This window comes from Myotis daubentonii, chromosome 13 (assembly GCF_963259705.1).
Source record: "Myotis daubentonii chromosome 13, mMyoDau2.1, whole genome shotgun sequence".
NCBI lineage: Eukaryota > Metazoa > Chordata > Mammalia > Chiroptera > Vespertilionidae > Myotis > Myotis daubentonii.
In genome coordinates, this window is record NC_081852.1 from 9,013,929 (window position 1) to 9,036,084 (window position 22,156).

A 22,156-nucleotide genomic window follows, 5' to 3' on the forward strand; every position below is an offset into this window, starting at 1 on the left:
CTGGTTAGGCGCAGACTCGGGGCTGGCTGCTCTAGATACAGGGCTCCATCACCCGGCACAGCAGGGAGGAAGCCAGGGGCTTCCCAGGCCTTAGGGATCAGCAGGGAACTGGACCCGCCTCCGGCCTCTGCAGGGTTTGGTTGGAAAGCTGATCTCCTGAGCTCCAGAGAGGGCAGTACTAAGCCGGTTCTCTCTTGGCTGTGCCCCTCAAAACCCACAGGCCTGTCCCTCCGTTCTCCACGCAGCCTCCTATGTCCATTTGTCGTCAAACCCGTGTCTTAATTAATGAATCTGGGCCCTGTTCCCCTTGGCCCTGGGTCCATCAGGGCGAGTCGCCAGCTCTGCCAGATTCATGTAAGTTCCAGCTCCTAAGTCCCCATCCTGGGCCACCACTAACTTATTGCGAGAACATTTAATGACTTGCTGAACTGAATATTTAAACAAACGCCGGGGTTATGTAACCGCTGCCCACTGCAGCTCCCTGCCCTGCAGCTTTGGGAGGGCTGGGCCACCCACCTCCTGAGGGCCGCCATCCCCTGAGGTCTGGCACACAGCGCACGCAGTCGTAAGTCGGCTGCCAAGGACGTGGCTGGAAGTCCGTTTGTGCTCCCTTATCTGTGAACTGAAAATCTTTCATCTGGATTTCACCATTTCTTAATTTTGCTAATGATTCACAAAGCACAGATCTCCACAGTGTTCTTGCGAGTTTAAATTCCCAATTTTCATCCTTCACTCCCAATTGTTACAGTTTCAGCAAATCCATCGCACCGGCTGAGCTGCCAGGGGCCCCGTGCAACCAACACAGAGATTCTTCTCTGAGCAGCCAGAGATGTTCGCCCCGCAAAACGGTTTCCAAGTAAGATAGACAGATGACAGACAGAGCCCTCACCAGGCTCCCCCACCTTTAGGAATGTTCCATCTAGAGGTTGCTTAGAGGGCAACACACACATGTTTATGCAGCTCAGAAATAAGACTTCCCTCTCCTCTGCCCCCAGGACACCAGGAGCCGTTTCACAGCAGTCGATCAAACTCATGAGGTCCCAGCACTGAAATGCTGCGTCCCCCTTGTTTTTGTTTACAGGTTCACACTGTTCAGTATCAAAAGGACCCGATACAGAAAAGGCATCCTCCGCAGGTTTGGGCTTTGTGACAGGAGCTGTGACAGGAACTAAAGACACTTATGAGAAACTCCATGTCAGAGACCCAGCCAAGCCCCAACACTGGATGAGCCAGAGGCCGCTGCCACCAGCCTTTGGGGGCGTCTCCGGCCTTGACCGGCCATTGCCTGGTCACGTCCGTCCGATGCATCGTGAAATGGGAGGAGGTTCCTGGCCCCTTGCCCTCCCAGCACCAGGGACAGAACACAGACGCTTCCTGACCCCTAGGGCAGGGCCAGCAGAGGTCACCTGCATCCATGGTGAGAAGCGATGTGAGGAGAGTATAAAGGAAAAAACAAGCAAGGTTGAAATGGGTGGGCATTAGAATTTATTAAATAATATTAAACATTCAGTTTTAAACAATGTGAGGAGAGCCTTTAATGGTCTAGAGTTATTTAGAATGTTGGATGCTATCAATTTCTTTCCTCCTAGAAGATTAAAAAGGTCATAGGTAGCAAGGTCTTAGACTCTGGAGCAGAAAGACCAGCTCACCTTGCTTCTTGCTCCCTTTCCTGCCCAATAAAGTTGGTCACAGTAGGCACTCAATCAAAAGGTTCTGTATCGGTCACACCATTCCTTTATTTGAAACCTTAAGAACTTCCCATGACTCCCCTCTCTGTCCCACTCCTCCTCCCCATCCTCAATCATACTGGTTGCCTCCTGCCTCCCCCAGGGTCCTCAAATACCCTTCCCTTTGTCGAAGTCCTCTTCCTAGACCTTCTGCCCAGGACTCCTCCTATCTTTCAGCTGCACCCTCCTGTCCACCAAGACGCCTCTCTGCTAATTGTCCTGCTCCCTCCCCCTTCCTTCACCAGCACAGTCCTCTGCACCATCATTCCTTTGCTGAGTGTCTGTGGCCCATCCTCCCACTGGCTTCCAACTCCAAGAGCAGACAGTTTTGTGCCTCCACATCCCAGCTGCTCCCGACAGGATACCCTCTGAGTGCAGCTGGCTGCTCTGCAGCCTCTCCTCTCTGGAAGTCTCTCCAATCACACAGTCAAGTCCAAGTTTGCCTGCCTTCTCTCTGGTCAAAGCCTGACTTACCATCCCAAGACGGAAGGCAGCAAGCCCGACACATGCCAACTATTTACCAAGTGGTGCCTGGTTTTTGCTGCAGTTGCCATATGCCCTGAGGATTTTGCCTTGGTCAAATGATCATAATTCGAATAATAAGGAAAGCTAATATTTCTCTAAACACTTCCATGCGGTTACATTTGCAATATATATCAATATGTTATGTTTACATAAACTATCATATTGATTTTATTAAAAACAATGTTGCTGCCCTAACTGGTTTGGCTCAATGGATAGAGCATTGGCCTGCAGACTGAGGGTTCCTGGTTTGATTCCAGTCAAGGGCACATGCCCGGGTTGTGGGCTCGATCTCCAGTGTGGGGTGTGCAGGAGGCAAAGATTCCCTCTCATCATTGATGTTTCTATCTCTCTTTCCCTCCCTCTCTGAAATCAATAAAAATATGTTTAAAAAATAAAAACAATGTTGTTTAGCAAGTTTAATACAGAACACCATAACTTCCCAGGACTACAGATTAAGAACAATGGAATATGCTATTTTAACCTGCTTGTGAAAACCTACTAAGAACTTGCTGACAAGTATCTATCCCGTTTAGCACTTTTTTCTGTGAATGTTTAGAAAGGAGATTATTGCTCTAACTCATTTTCAGTGAGTAGATAAAAGAAAAGAGAAGAAAGCAAATCTAAAAGGTGCATTTAGGGAAAGAAACACAGAAAAGCAGAGGGGTGAAAGCCAAGTCCAGAGGCGGTGGTGCTCCCGGTGGGGCCTGGACGGGGTTCTTAGCCTGAGCTGCTCTCCAGGGTCCGATCTCCAGGCTGTCACTGATGAAATCGGGGCCTGGGGTGGCATCTGTTGTCAGCATTTTTTTGCTCTGCAGCTAATGTCACTGTGGGAAGTCACTTCTCTGGACCAATCATTTTCAAACTTGAGAGATGATCAGAATTGTCCAAGGGCTTCCCAGGACACAGATTTCTTGGCTACACCCCCGGGGCTTCTGGCTGAGCAGGTCTGGGTGAGACCTAAGCAGTAACTGGCTAACAGGTGCTTCAGCCCAGGACTGAAGGGCGAGAGAGAGCCTGTGCTCGGCCCTCAGGCATTCCGCCTTGTTGAAGGCTTTGCATGGTGCATAGGCATTGACCTTGTACTGTCCTGAGGCCATGAGGTAAGAGAACCCCAGACCTCAGGAGTGGAAGTGGCTCAGCCTCTGGAGAGTGGACCCTAATTCTCAGTGGCCCCCCCACATGCACTCCTTCACTCTGGTGTAGGGATCTCCCTTTCTCCCAGGGGGTCCAGGACATTTCTCCCAGATTTGATTATTGTGAAATCCTCTCTTGAACAGAGCTGAGTTTGGTTAGCCATACCTTCTACTCATTGGTCTCAGCAAACCTGGTAGTAAAGGCTGCATCATCCACCCTGGCCAGTGTGGCTCAGTTGGTTGGGCATCATCCTGTGCACCAAAGGTTGCTGGTTCCATTCCTGGCAAGAGACCTGCCTGAGGCAGCAGAGTAATGCTTCACTTTCACATTGATGTTTCTCTCTCTCTCTCTCTCTCTCTCTCTCTCTCTCTCTCTCTCTCTCTCTTCCCTTCTCTCTAAAAATCAATGACAAATGTTTTTTTTAAAGCTGTATAATAACATTTACAACTTAGAATACTATGCAGGAGTAAAAAAGAAGGACCTCTTACACTTTGAGTCAGCATGGAAGGACCTGGAGAGTACAATGCAAAGGGAAATAAGTCAGTCAGAGAAAGACAAGTATCACATGATCTCATTCACATGTGGAGTCTAATGAACAAAATAAACTGATGAACAAAACAGATCCAGAGACATAGAAGCATGGAACAGACTGCGGAATCTCAGAGGGAAGGCGGAGGAGGGTAGTGAGTGGGAAGAGATTAACTAAAGATCTTATATGTGTACTAGAGGCCCAGTGCATGACATTCGTGCACTGGGGGTGGGGGTCCCTCAGCCCACCTGCACCCTCTCGCAGTCCAGGACTCCTTGGGGTATGTCCTTAGGGGAGTGGGCCTAAGCTGGCAGTTGGACATCCCCCGAGGGGTCCTTAGCACTGCTGTGGAGGCAGGAGAGGCTCTCGCCAGCCGTAAGCCCAGCTTCTGGCTGAGCAGCATTCCCCCTGTGGGAGCACCACTCAGCCAGAAGCCGGGCTCCCTGCTCCTTAGCACTGCCTCTGGAGCACACTGACCACCAGGGGGCAGCTCCTGCACTGAGCAACTGCTCCTTGGTGGTCAGTGTGCATTATAGTGACCAGTCATTCCACCGTTTGATCAATTTGCATATTAGCCTTTTATTGTATAAGACTAGAGGCCTGCTCTGTGCACTCGGGGGGGAAGGGGGGGGCCCTCAGCCCGGCCTGTGCCCTTTCGCAGTCTGGGACCCCTCGGGAGATAACGACCTGTTGGCTTAGGCCTGCTCCCGGGTGGCAGAGGGCAAGCCCAGTCCCTAGGTGCAGCCCCTGGTGGGGCTCAGATCAGGGCCAATAGGGGAGTTGGGGCGCCACCCCCGTCATGCACAGAGCAGGGTGGATCGGGAGGTTGCGATGCCACCCTCAGTCACACTCAGGGTAGGGCCGATTGGGGGGTTGGGGTGCCACCCCCAGTCACACTCAAGGCAGGGTCGATGGGGAGGTTGAGGCACCATCCCCTGTCACGACCAGAGCAGGGCCCATCAGGGGGTTGGGGAGCTCCCCCCTGTCATGCACAGAGCAGGGCCGATGGGGAGGTTATGGCTCTACCCCATCACAAACAGAGCAGGGCCCATGGAGGGGGGTTTGGGGCGCCACCCTCTATCACCCACAGAGCAGGGTCGATCAGGGGTTTGGGGCGCCGCCACTCTCACACTCAGGGAAGGGCCAATGGGGAGGTTATGGCTCTACCCCGTCACACACAGAGCAGGGCCCATGGGCGGGGGTGGGGGGCGTTTGGGTGGCGCACCCTGTCACACACAGAGCCGCAGGGCGATCATGGGGTTGGGGAGCTCCCCACTATCAGGCACAGAGCAGGGCTGATCAGGGGGTTGGGGCACCTTCCCCTGTCATGAACAGAGCAGGGCGGATAGGGAGGTTGTGGCCCCGCACCTGTCACACACAGAGCAGCAGGGCGATCAGGAGGTTTGGGCGCTGCCCCCTGTCACGCTAATCCTGGTGCTGGGAGGCCTCGTGGCTCCACTGATCCCGGTGCTGGGAGGCATATTACCCTTTTACTATATAGGATAGAGGCCTGGTACACAGGTGGGGGCCGGCTGGTTTGCCCTGAAGGGTGTCCTGGATCAGGGTGGGTGTCCCGCTTGGGTGCCTGGCCAGCCTGGATGAGGCAATGATGGCTGTTTGCAGTTCGTCACACCCCCTTCAGGGTGGGGGTCCCCACTGCGGTGCCTGGCCAGCCTGGGTGAGGGGATTATGGCTATTTGCACCTGGTCACACACCCTTCAGGGTGGGGGTCCCCACTGGGGTGCCTGGCCAGTCTTGGGTGAGGGGCTGAGGGCTGTTTTCAGGCTGGCTGGTGACTGAAGCTCCCAACTGCTCCTTTTTTTCTTTTTTTCTTTTTTTATTCTGGGCCAGCTTCAGATCTGGCTCCAGCTCTGAGGCCCCTGCTGCTGAAAGCAGGTATCTGGTTTGTTTGGGTTCTATAATAGAAACACTGTATCAACTCCAGCTCTGAGATCCCGGCTCACTGAAAGCAGGTTTCTGGGGTTTTGTTTAGCTTCTATATTTGTTACAATGTTTCAAACTGCAAGCTCAGAGGCTGGCAAGGCACGCGGGGAATGTTGGTTTCCTCCGTCACTGAAGCAAGCAAGCCTCATGTTAGCTTCAAGCTGCCTGACTGCCGGCCGCCATCTTAGCTGGCAGTTAATTTGCATATCTCGCTGATTAGCCAATGGGAAGGGTAGCGGACGTATGCTAATTACCATGTTTCTCTTTTATTAGATAGGATATGTATAACCCATGGACACAGCCAATAGTGTGGTGAAGGCCTGGGGGTGGGAGGATGTCAATGGGAGGGAAAAGGGGGACATATGTAATACTTTCAACAATAAAGATAAATTTAAAAATAACATCAACAAAAAATCCACAAAAATTTTAAAAAGGCTGCATTATCCAGGTGATATGAAGACCAGGGGGTTATCATATTGGTTCCTCATTTAAACATCTCCTCAATGCCTCTTTGGGTGGAGTGCTAGTGCTGTTCCCTGGTTCCCAGCCTGTGCCTGCCCAATGCAGGGTCTGCTCTCAGCCTGCTCACACTCCAGTGCCTCCCCTCCTCCAACTCCGTCTTGGCACCCAGGAGGGATGCCCCTGTGACTCCTGGCCCTCCACAAAATCAAGCATGATGGACGGGGGTGGGAGGGAAGGTCATGTATGTAAAATTTGATTCCACTTCTGTCACTAGCTATGAGACCCTATCAAAGCCCCTCCTTGTCCCTGAGCCTTTGCAGTCAGAAACTGGGGCAGCCCTGGCCCTTATCGCTAAAGGAAACCACCCACCGTCTCAGACCCATTGGTTTCTTCTCTCTCACTCTGTGGAATGGAAGACTTTGTGGGGCTGGGTGGGGCTGACTCCATGCTTTCTCAGGTGGGCCCTAAGAAGTCTGATGAGAACCCTGGTCCAGACTATCCCATCCCGGGCTTGGCAGTGAGCACAGGGCCTGGGCTCCAGCTTGGAAGATGCTCCCAGTCTCCCTTCTTTCTGATTTATTTCCACACCCTTTGCTCTGTTCCGATGCCTAGAAACACAGCATCCTAGACCCACTTAGTGTTTCCACCCATTCTGGATTTCTTACTTCACCTGGGGTTGCTAGAATGCGAGCAAAAGAGCAGGAGAGAGAGAATTATTCCAGTTGATGAGGAAGAACGTGAACCTACCCAAACCCCAGCTGCTGAGGTCCTTAGGGCGGCCACTTCTGAGGTCCAGGTGCTAAGAGTTCCACGGGAATATCTGCCATCTGACTTCTCAGCTGAGTTTCAAACTCATTTAATTCCTTACTTGGATATCAGAAGCACCTCAAACTTTGCATGGACAAAACCGTAACCTTGATTTTCACAATCCCCTTGCTCAGGTCGAATATATTCTTCTCCCAGTCATCCTGTCTTAGGTATCACACACGTGCTACAGCCCAAAACCCAGATTCACCCATGTTCCCTCAGATGAACAGCTCCAACCCCCATCCAACCATCAACAGAGCCACAGGGCTTGTTTAAATGCTAAATCAAACTCAAATTCTCTAACAGCTTCCAAGAGCCTCTGGGCCTCCACCCCTGATCACACCTGCCTTGCCTGCTGCCCCATCTGACTGCACTGGGAGCTTTCAGAGGGTGTAAAGCAAGCATGTCAAACTCGCGGCCCATAGACTACATGCCTCATTTATTTGGCCCATGTTAGCCTTTGAGTTTGACATGTTTAGTGTAGAGAGAGCACACGGGGTTGGCAAGTGGAGGGCTGGGAGGGATGCCCAGAGACAGCGGTGGAGACCGGTCCTGGAAACATGATGGGGGCAGGCGTCCAGCCCATTTGCTGCTTCCAGCCCGGGTACCCTCCTCCTTTCCACTTCCCAGCCCGTCACTGTGGACTCAGCCTCTTATCACCCCACTAGTGTTGCCATTGCTCTCATTCAATTAATGCGATTCTCGGAGTGTATTCAACAGATTTCATTCTATTCCCTCAATGTCTTTTAGAACTGGCTGCAGGGACTTAGATGTGTGTGTCTGTGTATGTGTGGGGCGGGGGGGGGGGGGGGCATTCCGGGCTAAGTGAGTATCCTGTTTAGAGACCACACCACCCAAAGAGGTTACTTTATGGAATGGGATTCTGGGGAGACTGCGGGATATCTGCCACCCCCCAGACCCAGGCCCACTCCCCGGGCCAACCTGGCCAGCACTGCCGTCTGCAGCAGCAGCAGGAGGCGAGGGCAGTGGGAGAGGAGAAGTCAGGATGTTTAGTCCCTGGGACCTTCAGACCAGGTCACACAGGCTGGGCGGTAAGGCCCAGGCTCTGTCCAGAGGCAGCGGGTACCTCACTTTGCATCTGCTTAACTGTCCTGCCTGTGCTTTTGTAAAGAGTCCCTTTATGAAACTCTTATGAAATGACCCTGATTGAAGCGAGCCATGTGTTTTCTGTAGGATCCTGATTGCTACACTCACCTTTACATTTTCAGGTTATATTTTTCCATGATATCTGTATTTCTTATAAAAAGCTCATTATAATAAAAGTAAACCGCTAAGATAAAGAACAAGGAAGGGCAGCGTTGGGCACACTCATGGCCGGGAGGGGTGGCGAAGGGAGTGCTGCTCCCTGCCCTGGCTCAGTCTGGGCCCAACTTTCAACCCCATGGGGACACACAGCCGACCCAGTCACAGCCTCTGGGCCTAAAGATGCCGACGGCCAGTGTGTGGGTTAAGTCGGTGAGTTATGAGGGTGCCAAGGACATTTGCCGGGAAGGACTCGGTTCACACTCTGAGTGACAACGTTGTCACTTCAGTCTGCTTCAGTCCCACAGCCTGCGAGCCTGCAGCAAGCCCGTAGGGCCCGGGCCCAGGCTGGAGATAGGCCCTCCTGGGCTGCAGTTCAGGCTCAGCTGTTGTCACCCCAAACAAGTCACCTGACCTCTCTAAGCCCCAACCATGTCGTTGCAGACTATTTGCCTGTGGGGAGAACTCTGAGATAATATATTTAAAATGTTTATCAAATTAGCACCCAATAAATGCTCAAAACACAGAGAAAAAAATCTCATTATAATTGTAAGTGCTCTTTCATATATAGAGTGATTAACAGTACAGTGCAGTGGTGAGAGCTTCTTTTCACAGGGCAAGTGTGGCTAGAAGGTGTTCTTGTCCCGGCCCAGTGTGGCTCCGCTCGCGATGTCCATCCAGCCCTTATCTGCCCACCTCTGCTGCATGGCCCACACTGTGCAGGCCCAGCTTGGTCTGCCTGCAGCCACAAGGCCCTCTGCCAAAGTCTTCGTCAATTTGGCAGAAAATTCACAGCCTGGGCATCTGCAGCCATTCCAGGCTCTCCTCGTGCACAGAGGTGTTAGCTCCTGGTGTCTGCGGTGGACAGATCCCTCTACCGAGGTCCCAGGTCCCCAGAGTGCCAGTTCCCGCGCTTGACTGCCAGTCACCTGCCGGCTCGGGGGTGGCTCAGTGTGGTGTGGGGGCTGTTTTTAGTGTTTGCTGTTTAGGAAGAGTTTTTTCCTGAATGAAATTCATGCTGCTCCTGCGTGGATGCAGGAACAATCCCGCTATAAGGGCACCGTGTCCCTGCTGTCCCACTCACCACTCTGCTCACTGTGACAGGCCGACTGTGCCTCTGTAAGTCAGCACAATGCGGGTGATGCCAGCCAGAGGGGTTCCCTGGGTGTGCAGGTGGAAAGTCAACCTGAAGCCATGTGTCCCTTGGCCTGAGGGACCCTTCCTTGTCCATCCAGATGGGCCTGGAGCAAATGCTTGTGAAGGAGGCTGTGGGAAGGTGCTGGGGAGAACAGTGCTCCCTGGACACACTGCACTCTGCCTGCCCATCGCCGGCCTGCTCCCTTCTGCTCACCTGGCCCAGGTCCTGGGAGCATTGGGGAGATCAGCACCCCACCTTCATGTAGCTCAGGGCTCAGGGCTCCACCACACAGCCCAGCCCCAGCCGCACGAGGCCCATGGCACAGGGGTTCCCCATGGCACCGGGCCACCTACCACAGGTCCGGCAGCTCCCGCCAGGTGGTTCAATCTTTCAAACATAAAGTCATTCACACCCTTCTCCCGAGTGAGATTGTCCGATTTTCTGTAGATTTAGACTAAAACTCCAACGCCTCTCCAGAGCCCAGAGGCCCATGAGCTCTGCTCGTTCACCCACCCTGCAGGCCTCCTGCCATCCACCTCCCAGCTGCTTCTCCCATGTCCCTCAACCAGGCCCAGCTTGCCCCTCCTCAGGACACTTGCACTGACTGCTCTCCGGGAGCTCTGCCCCCCACATCCCCACATCACCAAGCTGCCCTCTCTTCACCCCAAACCTAAAGAAACCCCCTCAGAGGACCATCCCCTGGCTGCGCCCAGTGGCCACCCGCCCCACCTCTCCCTCTGCCTCTGTTCCCCTCTGACAGTCCCACACCACTGGTGGTGATCTGAGCATCTCATTCATCTTCTGTGAATGTAGTGTCTTTCCCACCTGTGTTGCCAGCCCTTGACGGAGGCTGAGGACACGGTGAGTGTGTGATTCATATGTGAGCACTGGATGGTGAGCGCTTTCCCAGGTGCCTTTCCAAGGCAGAGATGCGGAGTCCTGGCTCTAGGACTGAGGGCCAGGAGCCTGTGGACCTGCCTCACAGAGGGGGTGACGGAGGCAGGAAACGCTGCACACATCCTCCTGGGAAGGGTAGGCCCACGGTGCCCTGGCGAAGGCAGACTGGGGACATGCAAGGGGTGCGTGCAGAAGCTGACATTCAGGTGTGGGGAGCTGGGGGCAGGCACGGGCACTAGGGGCTCAGGGGACCAAGAGTAGGAGGCCTGGGCGTGACACCAACTAGTGGGCTCCTGGGCTTTGGAGTTAGCAGCTCTCCAGGCTGCAGCTGGCCAGGCTCAGCTGAGCCTCTCAGGAGAAGAAGTTATATAAACAGGATGTCCCCTGCCCAGTCGCTGATGTGCCTTTGATAAGTGCTAAATCCTTGTAGGTTTCTTTTCCCAAACAGTTTCACTATTGGTTTGAAGCCATAGCTCTGATGTAGGAAAATGAATTCCACACTTTTCTCCTTCCCTCCTTCCTGACTCAATCACCATGTTGGGGGAAGGAGGGAGGGGTAGAGAGAGAGGGAGAGAGGAGGTAAGAGAGGGAGGAAATCTGAATATAGGACAGAAAAAGGGTGAGAAAGGGAAGGAAATAACAAGAGGAAAGGGAGGGAGAGGGTGAGACACATGGGAAGAGGGAAAGAAAGAGCTGAGTGATTATGTAATTTCTCTAAAGTAAACCAGCTAAATGAAGTGGAGCTTTGGGAAGCTGAAGGGACCAACGTGGGGCGTTTCAAGGGCTGGAACTCCGTGAACTCCCGGATTATAAAACACTTTCCTTCAAGAAAGGGGTCTCACCAGAAATCCTGTGTTCTGGCCCGTGCTCTCCTCCCCAGGGGCGTGGCCAGATCCCAGCCCTGGGAAGCAACACCAGGTGGGGAGTCTCCGCCACACTGGGGCCACACGGGGGCTGGTCACACTGGGGTGTACACGGTCCTGGCGGCCTGTTCTCCAAGCACGGAAGGCACAGTGTGGAGGGTGGAAAGAAGCACCTTCTGGAGCTGAGACCACATGCTAGTGGTGGCTGCATGACCCTCAGTAAGTCCCTCAGCATTTTCAACCTCTATTTCTTCATCCATAAAACACAGAGAATGAGGATATCAGCCTCTCAAGGTTCTTGTCAAAGCTCAGAAGGAACAAGATAAGGGCAAGTATCCGTAAACAGAACACGCTGTGCCCACAGGGAAGACAGCAGAGTTGCCTGTAGGTGACATGCATCTGCCTTATGTGGAGCATCTGTGCAAGCAGGTGAGTATGATCACATACCAGCAGGTGGGTATGATCACATACCAGCAGGTGGGTATGATCACATGCCAGCAGGTGGGTATGATCACATACCAGCAGGTGGGTATGATCACATGCCAGCAGGTGAGTATGATCACATGCCAGCAGGTGAGTATGATCACATGCCAGCAGGTGGGTATGATCACATGCCAGCAGGTGGGTATGATCACATACCAGCAGGTGGGTATGATCACATGCCAGCAGGTGAGTATGATCACATACCAGCAGGTGGGTATGATCACATGCCAGCAGGTGGGTATGATCACATGCCAGCAGGTGGGTATGATCACATGCCAGCAGGTGGGTATGATCACATGCCAGCAGGTGGGTATGATCACATGCCAGCAGGTGAGTATGATCACATGCCAGCAGGTGGGTATGATCACATGCCAGCAGGTGGGTATGATCCCATGCCAGCAGGTGGGTATGATCACATACCAGCAGGTGGGTATGATCACATACCAGCAGGTGGGTATGATCACATGCCACCAGGTGGGTGGACCCAAAAACACCTCTGTGCTCCCTGCATAATGGGAAAGTCTGACATACTTTCCACCCGTTCCAGGTGCCCAGTCCAGAACAAAGATGCATTTCCCAGGTTTTCAAGACTAGTCTGTTGAACTTCATAAATGAGGCCTTTGCTACATGCCAGGCCTGTGCTGTAGACAGGGTTCTAAGATGAGTAGCAACAGCAGGTGATGACTAACCACTTGGTTTTCACATCTATCTCCTTTAATCCTCCCACCATCCTGTGTGGTGGATGTTTTCTCATTTTGCAGACGGAGAACCTGAGGTTCTCCCAGGTTGAATTGAGTCCAAAGGCCATTCAGCCATTACTGGGGGAGTCCACTAGCATCTGATGATTGCCATGCGTGTGCTCATAACCACCACATGAAGTTGCCTCACAATAAGACATGCCCTTGACTTTGAGGACCTTGGAGAGTGGGAAGAAAATAGATGTGAAAATGAGCAAGATGTGTGCAATGAGTGCCATGGGAATCGGGTAAGAGTTTAGTGTCCAACCTACACAACCCTCATGCTGCGGAGCACCCTCCCAAGGTGGGGACATTGGATCCTGGGGGAGGGAGGTGCGAGAAGCTGTGCTGCTTCATGATTGAACTGTAACACAATCGAGCCGTTCCACAGCCCTGCTGTCCTCACAGTTGTGCTGTATGACAATTGAGCCATTGGCAGTGAATAGGTTTCCTTCTTCGCCACTGTCCATCTCGGGGGTCACTGTTGGCATTGAATTAGCACATGCAACCAGGCTGGACCTACGTATGACTTGTTTTTATTTACTAGACTGGACTCTTGAGGCATTCTTGCAGTGTACCTCAAGATCCACTTCAGTTTGGGGGAAATTTATTCTTTGTTCAAATTTTATCCCCTCTATTTTTAATTTCCTTCTCTTTTTAGTAATTTGATATTAAACTTTCTGGCTTGATATTCAATAATGTTTTGCAATATCCTCTCATATTTTTTGTTCTCTTTGCCATACACGTCTATATTTAGAGATACTTTCTTGACCCTATTTGGCCAGTCTTCATTTTTCTCCCACCCTTCTATTTTAGTGAGTATATTTTTAATATTTAAAAGCTATTTCTTATTATATGAAGGTTTCTTTTTAACATTACTTGCACTTTTTTATGGATGTAATATGTTCTCAAACCTCTGACTCTACTAACTGAAGATTTTTGTTCTTCCTTTATGGTCTCTTTCCAGAATGTTCTGTTTCTTTCAGGATTTAATTTTGTACTTTTCTTGTTGCTTGTTGTTGCTTTTTATATTTTTATATTCTGGGCTTCCTCATGCATGTGGCCATTTTCCTTTGCCTGGGCTGTGATCTTTGGACATAATATTCCATACAAATTTAATATGGACTGACGGTTTGTGTCTCCCCCACTCAAAAACATGCGCTGGAACTCTAGCTCCCAATGTGACCAAATATGGAGACAGGATGCCCAGAAAATAGTTAAGATTAAATGAGGTCATAAGGGCAGGTTTCTGACCCAACAGGATTACTCACGGAAGAGAGCTCACTCTTAGGTGTCAGGATGTGCCAATGTCACTGAGGACACGGTGAGAAGGTGGCAGGATGCACCAATGTCACTGAGGACACGGTGAGAAGGTGGCAGGATGCACCATATCACTGAGGACATGGTGAGAAGATGGCAGGATGCACCATGTTATTGAGGACATGGTGAGAAGGTGGCAGGATGCACCATGTCACTGAGGACATGGTGAGAAGATGGCATGATGCACCAATGTCACTGAGGACACAGTGAGAAGGTGGCAGGATGCACCATGTTATTGAGGACACGGTGAGAAGGTGGCAGGATGCACCATGTCACTGAGGACATGGTGAGAAGATGGCATGATGCACCAATGTCACTGAGGACACAGTGAGAAGGTGGCAGGATGCACCATGTCACTGAGGACATGGTGAGAAGGTGGCAGGATGCACCATGTTATTGAGGACACAGTGAGAAGGTGGCAGGATGCACCATATCACTGAGGACACGGTGAGAAGGTGGCAGGATGCACCATGTTATTGAGGACACGGTGAGAAGATGGCAGGATGCACCATGTCACTGAGGACACAGTGAGAAGGTGGCAGGATGCACCATATCACTGAGGACACGGTGAGAAGGTGGCAGGATGCACCATGTTATTGAGGACACGGTGAGAAGATGGCAGGATGCACCATGTCACTGAGGACACAGTGAGAAGGAGGTGGTCTGCCACCCAAGAGGAGAGCTCTCACCAGACACGAACTGGGCCTGGCTCTAGGACTTCCCAGCCTCCACACTGTGAGAACACACATTTCTGCTGTGCAAGCCCCCAGTCTGTGTATCCTGTTACAGCTTCCCTAGCAGATTGACACCATTCATTCGCTCCACAAACAGTACCTGACACCTGTTCTGGGCACTGAGGATTCAGCAGGGAACAAAACCGACAAAGGCCAGGCAAGCATCCTGATGCCTACATTTAAGTAGAGAGGGCAGAGAGGAAGTAACATATAATATAATGTCAGGAAGGGATAAGTGCTTTGAGAAAAGTAATGCTAAGTATCATATGGAAACAGGAAGGGAAGTGCTTGCTCAATTCTCCATGTGTATTCGAAGTCCTGACTGATTTCTGAGAGCAGTGGAGCCCTTGGTTCCCTGGGTCATGGCTTCTTGACTGGGAGAATGTGAGACAAGGGAATGCCCTGGCTGGAGAGGAGCAGAGAGGACTGCACTGGGGCTGAGGCGCTCAGGGAGGGTGGCCCACCATTCTTACAGGACCAGGCAGTGAAGGGACAGAGGTCAGGCCTGTGACCTCTGTAGGCTGAGCCCTGAGGCTGACTGAGTCTGGGTGTCTTCTCTTCCCCGTTAAGGAGGGGTGTGAGACCAGAATTAAAGTTAAAACAATAAAGGAAAGGGATGCTTTTCCCGCCCATCTGCCAAGTAGATTCATACCTGTTATCACACCTGCTTCTCTCTGAAAGGAGTGTTGCCAAACCACACTTTCTCTTTTCAGAGGCCCCATCAGGGAAGCTGGTCGCACTTGCCATGGACCAAGCAATAGCCCAGGACCTTCTTCCTTGGGTGAGCTCAGGGCTGGCACTTACCTGGCAGCAATGCAGACCCCTCAGGTGAAGTGTCCAGGTGGTGGGGTATTGGCCACACGGCCAGGCTTCCAGAAGGGACCACAGAACCCCTCCTCCACTCAGGCTCAGAGGACCTGTGTCTGGGTCTGTGACCTTCTCTCCTTCCAGCAGAGCCCTGTTCCCAGGCCATGGGGCTCCCCGGGTGCCTGAGTGATGTCCCAGATCCTAGCAGCACCCCTAAAGCCACCAGCTCTTGGGGGAGGGCAGGAGGGATCTCTCAGCTACATTTTTATGGCTGAATCAACATCTGGCCAAAAGACTCCAAGGTTTGCAGAGACTGAAGGTCCTATGAGAAGAGAATGGGAAGTGAATGGGGCCATGGCATTTGTTGAATCACCGCTGGCACTGCACGATGAGCTTAAAACTCTACTGGGGCGCAGGCTGCCCTGTGGAAGGTGTGACCCTGAAGTGCAGAGAACATGGCAGGATGATTCCTTCTGCTCTAGGGGGACTCCCAGATCCCTGGGGCAGTTCTGGTCCTTGTTCTGCCTTTTCTTGCCCTGAGTCTAACTCTCCTTGGCTCTTTCCTTCTGGAGCAGTGGTTCTCAACCTGTGGGTCGCGACCCCTTTGGGGGTTGAATGACCCTTTCACAGGGGTCGCCTAAGACCGTCAGAAAACACATATATAATTACATATTGTTTTTGTGATTAATCACTATGCTTTAATTATGTTCAATTTGTAACAATGAAAATACATCCTGCATATCAGATATTTACATTACAATTCATAACAGTAGCAAAATTACAGTTATGAAGTAGCAAGGAAAATAATTTTATGGTTGGGGTCACCACAACATGAGGAACTGTATTAAAGGGTCGCGGCATTGGGAGGGTTGAGAACCACTGTTCTGGAGTCTAGCGGCACCCTGTAAATGTCCCCGGGGCCTGCGTGGGAGAGGTGGAGGTGGCAATGGAGGACACACCTTCCTGGTTGTTCTTGAGTCTTGTATGGCTTCTATGATGGATGCTAAGTGACACTTCTAAGCCAACCAGTGTATAGGCCTGGAATACATCTGCTTAACAGATAGGTGTGTTTTGTTTAAAAATTAAGAAAAATTTCATTAAAAGAAGTAATAAAATGACTTTGGTGGCTGCCAAACAGGGAAGCGTGTGTGGGTCCTGCCAGGATGGGTAGTTTAGGGCTCCTGAGGCTAAGGGTGTTTGCCAAGGAAACCTTCCCGTGGGTCTTGCTCAGTCCGCAGGCAAAGCCAGCTGCAAGCTGGGCTGTGGGCCACAGTGCAGTCCGCCACCCCTCAGGGCTGAGACCCCCCCCCCCCACCACCCCTGAGGGAGAGGCGGAGCTAGGACTCCCCTTCATCTAATCCACGGGACAGCCTCCCCTGCCTCTCTCAGCTGGAGGGTGACTCATTCACGCCCAATGTGAAAAGCAGCAGCACTTTGCATTCCATAATTCCATCAATGTTTTCATGTGCTAGAGGTGTGCCGAGGTTCAAATGACAGTTTTCCAAACATCCTTTCCCAGAAAAGTTTACAGGGAAGGGCCTGGAGGGGCCCAGAGCCCATCGGCAGCCAGCAGGTGGAGAGCCAGGTTTCCATTCTTGTCTTCCCTTCCCTTCAGCGAAGCGGGCGTGGCTTTCCCACCAGTCCGGGCAGTGGAGGCAGGAAACAAGCAGCCTGTATCTTACTCTTTCCTTCCCAAAGAAACGCAGGCGCCAGAGCATCCTCTATCTGTGCATGCTCCAGTGTCCTCCCTTACAGGCGGCTGCGGGCTGGGGGCTAGCTCTGAACTTCACAAGAGAGCCCGGCACATGGAAGAATCACTCACTAACTCCCGTCATTGTGACATTCCTTTCTTTTTGCTAAAAGAGTAATCCTCAATGTAGCCTCAGCTAAATGTTTTAAAATAAAGATTTCATAGCCTACATATAATTGAATTTATTAAGCTTAAACAGATCCATCCCATAGACCCAGTTTGCTGAGTTCAGTGGCACATAAGAAGATGAAATGAGGGGGAGCTGGGGAGTGGCTGCTTTAGAATTAGACTTCATGGAATGCTCAGGGAAGGCTATATTTCTGTGGAATAAAAACAAAGATGAGACAGGACGATGTGCGAAGTCTTATGATTTGGTTTAATGAAGACTGGGGAGCAGTGGCTTTCAGCCATAACACAATATTCTCCCTCAGCTACAGTTGACGGCTGTATCAGAACTTTTCTCCTAAAGATGTCAGTATTCCAGTTATGTATTACCGTCTATCAAACCACCCCAAAGTGCAGTGACATAAAATCACCGCCCTCTCACTGTGTTCACAGGTTCTGTGGGCCACAAGTTTGAATAGGGTGGAAGAGTGTGGCTTGTTTTTTCTCCATGATCTCTGGGGCCACAGCTGGAACGACTTGAGTGGCCAGGGGTGATGCTAACAGTGGGGGGGCTGGTCTAGAGCCATTTGGGGGTGTTCTCACTCAGTGTCTGGCACCAGGGCTGGATTGCAGGCAGGCCAGGCTCTGCTCCGCCTGCTGACCACAGCACTTCCTCCTGGCCTTCGCGTGAGGTTTAGGTGGCTCCCAGCGTGGTGTGGATTCCAAGAGAGAGGGCCTATGGGGGTGAATTTTAAATGTCACATTAAATAAATCATGATATACAGATTCTTGATCAAACACTAGTTTAGTCTGTATGTCGATGTGAAAGGCATATTTTAAGATGCATTAACATTTAAATCAGTAAACTGTAAATAGAGCAGATGACCCTCCATAACGTGGGTTGGACTCATCTAGTCAGTTGAAAACCTGAAGAGAACAAGGACTAACCTCCCCCAAAGAAGAGGGATTTCTGCCTCCAGCCGACCTGGCTCTCAGGACTGCAATGCAACATCAACTTGCCTTTTCTCCAGCCTCCAGCCTACCCTGCAGACCTGGGACTTTCCCTCTCAGCAATTGTCCTCGCTGTATGCTCAGCATCCAGGCTGGGCCCGAGCTGGCTTGCACCTCCCTTTTCTTGTTTTGCATCTTTGACTGTGTTAGCCTCCCGGCGCCCCGGGGCCTGCACCTTTGGCATATCCACTGCAGTTGCACAGAGCACGTGTGTGCTGCTTGCTGAAGGGGGTGGGCCTAGCCAGGCTCAGGGCTCAGGCGTGGAGCACAGGTGTCTCCAGTGTTTCCTGACTGAATGCTGTTCACCTGCTCGGTGCCCACCTGTGACCTGCAGGCAACTGCACTTGTTTTAGGAACATGAGAATTGAAGGCACAGACTGTAGCTAAAGACCCTCCTGGTTGGATCTATATCTAAATACCATGAATCATTATAATCACACAGTCAACATTTACTCTGTGCCAGGCCCTGTGTGGGAGGGCTCCAATGTATTAAATTATTTTAACAGACTATAAGCCAGTTCTCTTGTTCTACTGCAAATGAGGAAACTGAGGCACAGGGAGATTAGATTTCCTCTCCAAGGACACAGATGGGCTTGGTGGACTAAAATCCATACCCACACCGGCTCTTTAGGCTTCTCACAACCACTAGGGCAGCTCTAAAAGCTTGTGTTCCACTCTAGCAATAGTCCATACATTTAAATTGAAATCCTCAAACTAAGGGCTGACAGACATCACACTTCCAGGACAGAGCCGGTCCAGGGCAGGTGCAGTGTGGGCCAGGCCAGGAGCCCATGCAGACGGGCTCGCCATGCAGGCCAGGGCAGCTGCACTCTGCCACCTTCGTCACGCCCCTCAGCCTTCGCCCTGCCTGTCCTCCCTCTTCCCCTCCCACGGTGGACCCTCTGCTCCCTGGTCAAGCTGACCTCTCTGTGTCTTGTTTTTTCCACAGCTGTGCTCAGGGCATGGGAGTTAGCAGGGAATTGGTTTCTAATTGTATCCCGTGAGTCATGAACATCTCCCAGCTAAGAATAACTACCGCTAACCCCTGCCCAGGACCACAAACCTCAGAGCACTTCGGCCCAGCAGAGCCCAGCCGGCCCTTCCCACCTGCTCTCGTCAGGAAGCAGGTGGCTGTGCTGGTCTTCCAGGGGGAGGGCCAGGCCCAGGGAAGAGGGGGGTGGCTCTTCTATGCCTATGCTGGGACACCTGACGCCAGCCCCAGTGGGCGGGGCCTGTGTAATCTGAATGCTGCATTGCCTACATTGGGACTTCAGAGAGCACACAGATGGGGCAGATGCCCCAGCCCTGCCCCCACAGTATGGGCTATGGCAAAAGGAAAGGTTAGTCTCCGTGAGAGAATCTCTAAGAGACAGACAGGAAAAAGACGAAGTGTAGAAAGTCTGGAGCTGCTCAGCAGCATATGGCCGTGATTGGAGTCTCGGGGGACCTCCTTACATCCCTAGGAAATCAAGCAGGTGGTGGTGTGGGCTCTAAGGGGCTTGAGAGTAATTATCCGGTTTCTTCCTCAGAAGGATGTCATTTATAGCTGAGCAAGAAGAAAGCAAATCCACCCTCTGACCTTGGCTTTTTGACTGTGCCCGCCTCAGGACCGGGGCTGGAAGTGGCCGCGCGCACATCTGGACTGGACAGCTGGGTCTGGGAGAAAGGCAGGCGTGCTCAGCAAAAGGACGCAGGTCTTTGTTATCTCCAGAGCCTCAGGGCTTTGAGGCAGGGCAAGAGTCTTGATTTGCCTGGTGTGGGAGGGAGAGAGGGGATTGGGAGTGTTGGGAATGGCTCTGTCACCCAGTAGCATGGGCAAGGTGGACGTGGAAACTGAGGTCTGCCTCCCAGCCAGTGCCTGGCAAGATCCTGCAAATCAGGAGCCCGCTCACCTTAAAAGGCTCCTGGGATGTGGGCCACTGGGCCCGACTGAGATTTGAGGTTGTGCTGTCAGCTTCTGCAGTAAGCTTGGCACACAATCGCGCTTGCACATGCACACACTCACACTCACTCACACACACACTCACACACACACACACACACATACACACACACACCTCCAGCCAGCTTGAGATCACTCAGAGTCCAGGGCAGAAGGAGACATGCCTGTTCTTTCTGAAGAACATCGGGCTTTATTAGTTTGCTTCCCTTTCCCCCTTTCTCTGTCTCCACTTCCTCACAGGGCAAATTGGTGCCAGGCACAAAAGTACTCACTAAAAGGTATTAAGTATGATATGTTATCTTCTTTTAAAATAACAACTTTAGTGCTTGATTGTAGAATTAATACAAGTTCAACTGTAGGAAATCTTGAAAATACAGATACAGGTAATGAGGAAAATAAAAAGTCTCTAAATTTCCACAATTTTGACAAACACATTAGCATGAGCATATTTTCTCTCATATTTAATTCAGTAAAGTAGCAGGATGCAAAATTAATACTCACAAATCAGTTGCATATTTACACACCAATAACAAACTATTCTGAAAGAGAAATTTAAAACATAATCTCATTTAGAATTACATAAAAAATACCTAGGAATAAATGTAACCATGGAGGTAAAAGACCTGTACTCAGAAAATCATAAGACATTGGAGAAAGGTAACCTGGAGATCATTATGCTCAGTGAAAAAAGCCAGTCAGAGAAAGACAAATATCATATGATGCCACTTATCTGTGGGGTCTAATGAACAAAATAAACTAACAGACAAAATAGAAACAGACTCATAGATTCTGAAAACAGACTGACAGCTGTCAGAGGAGAGAGTGGTTGGAAGGTTGAGTGGAAAAGGTGAAGGGATTAAGCAAAAAAACAACAAAAAAATCTCATAGACACACCACAGTATGGTGACTACCAGAGGGAAAGCACAGTATAGTGCAGCCGTGGGCAAACTATGGCCCGCGGGCCGGATCCGGCCCGTTTGAAATGAATAAAACTAAAAAAAAAAAAAAAAAAAAAAAAAAAGACCGTACCCTTTTATGTAATGATGTTTACTTTGAATTTATGTTAGTTCACACAAACTCTCCATCCATGCTTTTGTTCCGGCCCTCCGGTCCAGTTTAAGAACCCATTGTGGCCCTCGAGTCAAAAAGTTTGCCCACCCCTGGTATAGTGACTACGATGGGGTAGGTGGATGGGGGTAAAGGAGGGATAAATGGTGACGGAAGGAGACTTGACTAGTGGTGGTGACACAATACAATTTACATATGATGCAGTATTGAATTGTACACCTAGAACCTATATAGTTTTATTAACCAACTAGAGGCCTGGTGCATGACATTCATACACTGGGGTCCAGGGGGCCCCTCAGCCTGGCCTGCACCCTCTCAGTCCAGGACCCCTCAGGGGATGTCCGACTGCCGACTTACGCCTGCTCCCCACGGCTAAGGCCGGCAGTTAGACATCCCCCAAGGGTTCCTTAGCGCTGCCGCGGAGGCAAAAGAGGCTCCTGCCACTGCCACTGTGCTCACCAGCCATGAGCCTGGCTTCTGGCTGAGTGGTGCTCCCCCTGTGGGAGTGCACTGACCACCAGGGGGCAGCTCTTGCATTGAGCATCTGACCCCTGGTTGTCAGTGCGTGTCATAGCGACCAGTCATTCCACTGTTCGGTCGATTTGCATATTAGCCTTTTATGATATAAGATATCACCCCAATAGATTCAATAAAAAAATTTTAAATAAAAAAAAAGATTTAAGAAAAATTGAAGGAGATGCAATTAAATAAAAACACATGCTGTGCTTATGGATAGTTAGAAAACAATTAACATTATTAAAATTTTCATGCTACCCAAAGCAATCTATAGATTAAATGCAATCCCTATTAAATACCAATGGCATTTTTCACAGGAAGAACAAATAATCCTAAAATTTATATGGAAACACAAAATAGCCCAATAGCCACAGCAATCTTGGGAAAGAAAAGT

At 51.0% G+C, this 22,156-nt stretch overlaps 1 protein-coding gene across 2 annotated transcripts in view; it reads left to right on the forward strand.

Annotated features, from left to right (window-relative positions):
• Positions 1-11,580, forward strand: part of CXCL12 (C-X-C motif chemokine ligand 12) — a 36,705-nt gene extending 25,125 nt beyond the window's left edge. The window contains exon 4 of one of the 2 annotated variants that reach the window (XM_059662153.1): positions 11,559-11,580. In XM_059662153.1, the coding sequence (XP_059518136.1) occupies positions 11,559-11,565 (7 nt within the window). In that variant the 3' untranslated portion in view covers positions 11,566-11,580. Of the gene's footprint in view, positions 1-1,081; positions 1,188-11,558 lie in introns of those variants that run through there. The other variant, XM_059662150.1, reaches the window with a different exon arrangement.
• The last annotated feature ends 10,576 nt before the right edge of the window (positions 11,581-22,156 follow it).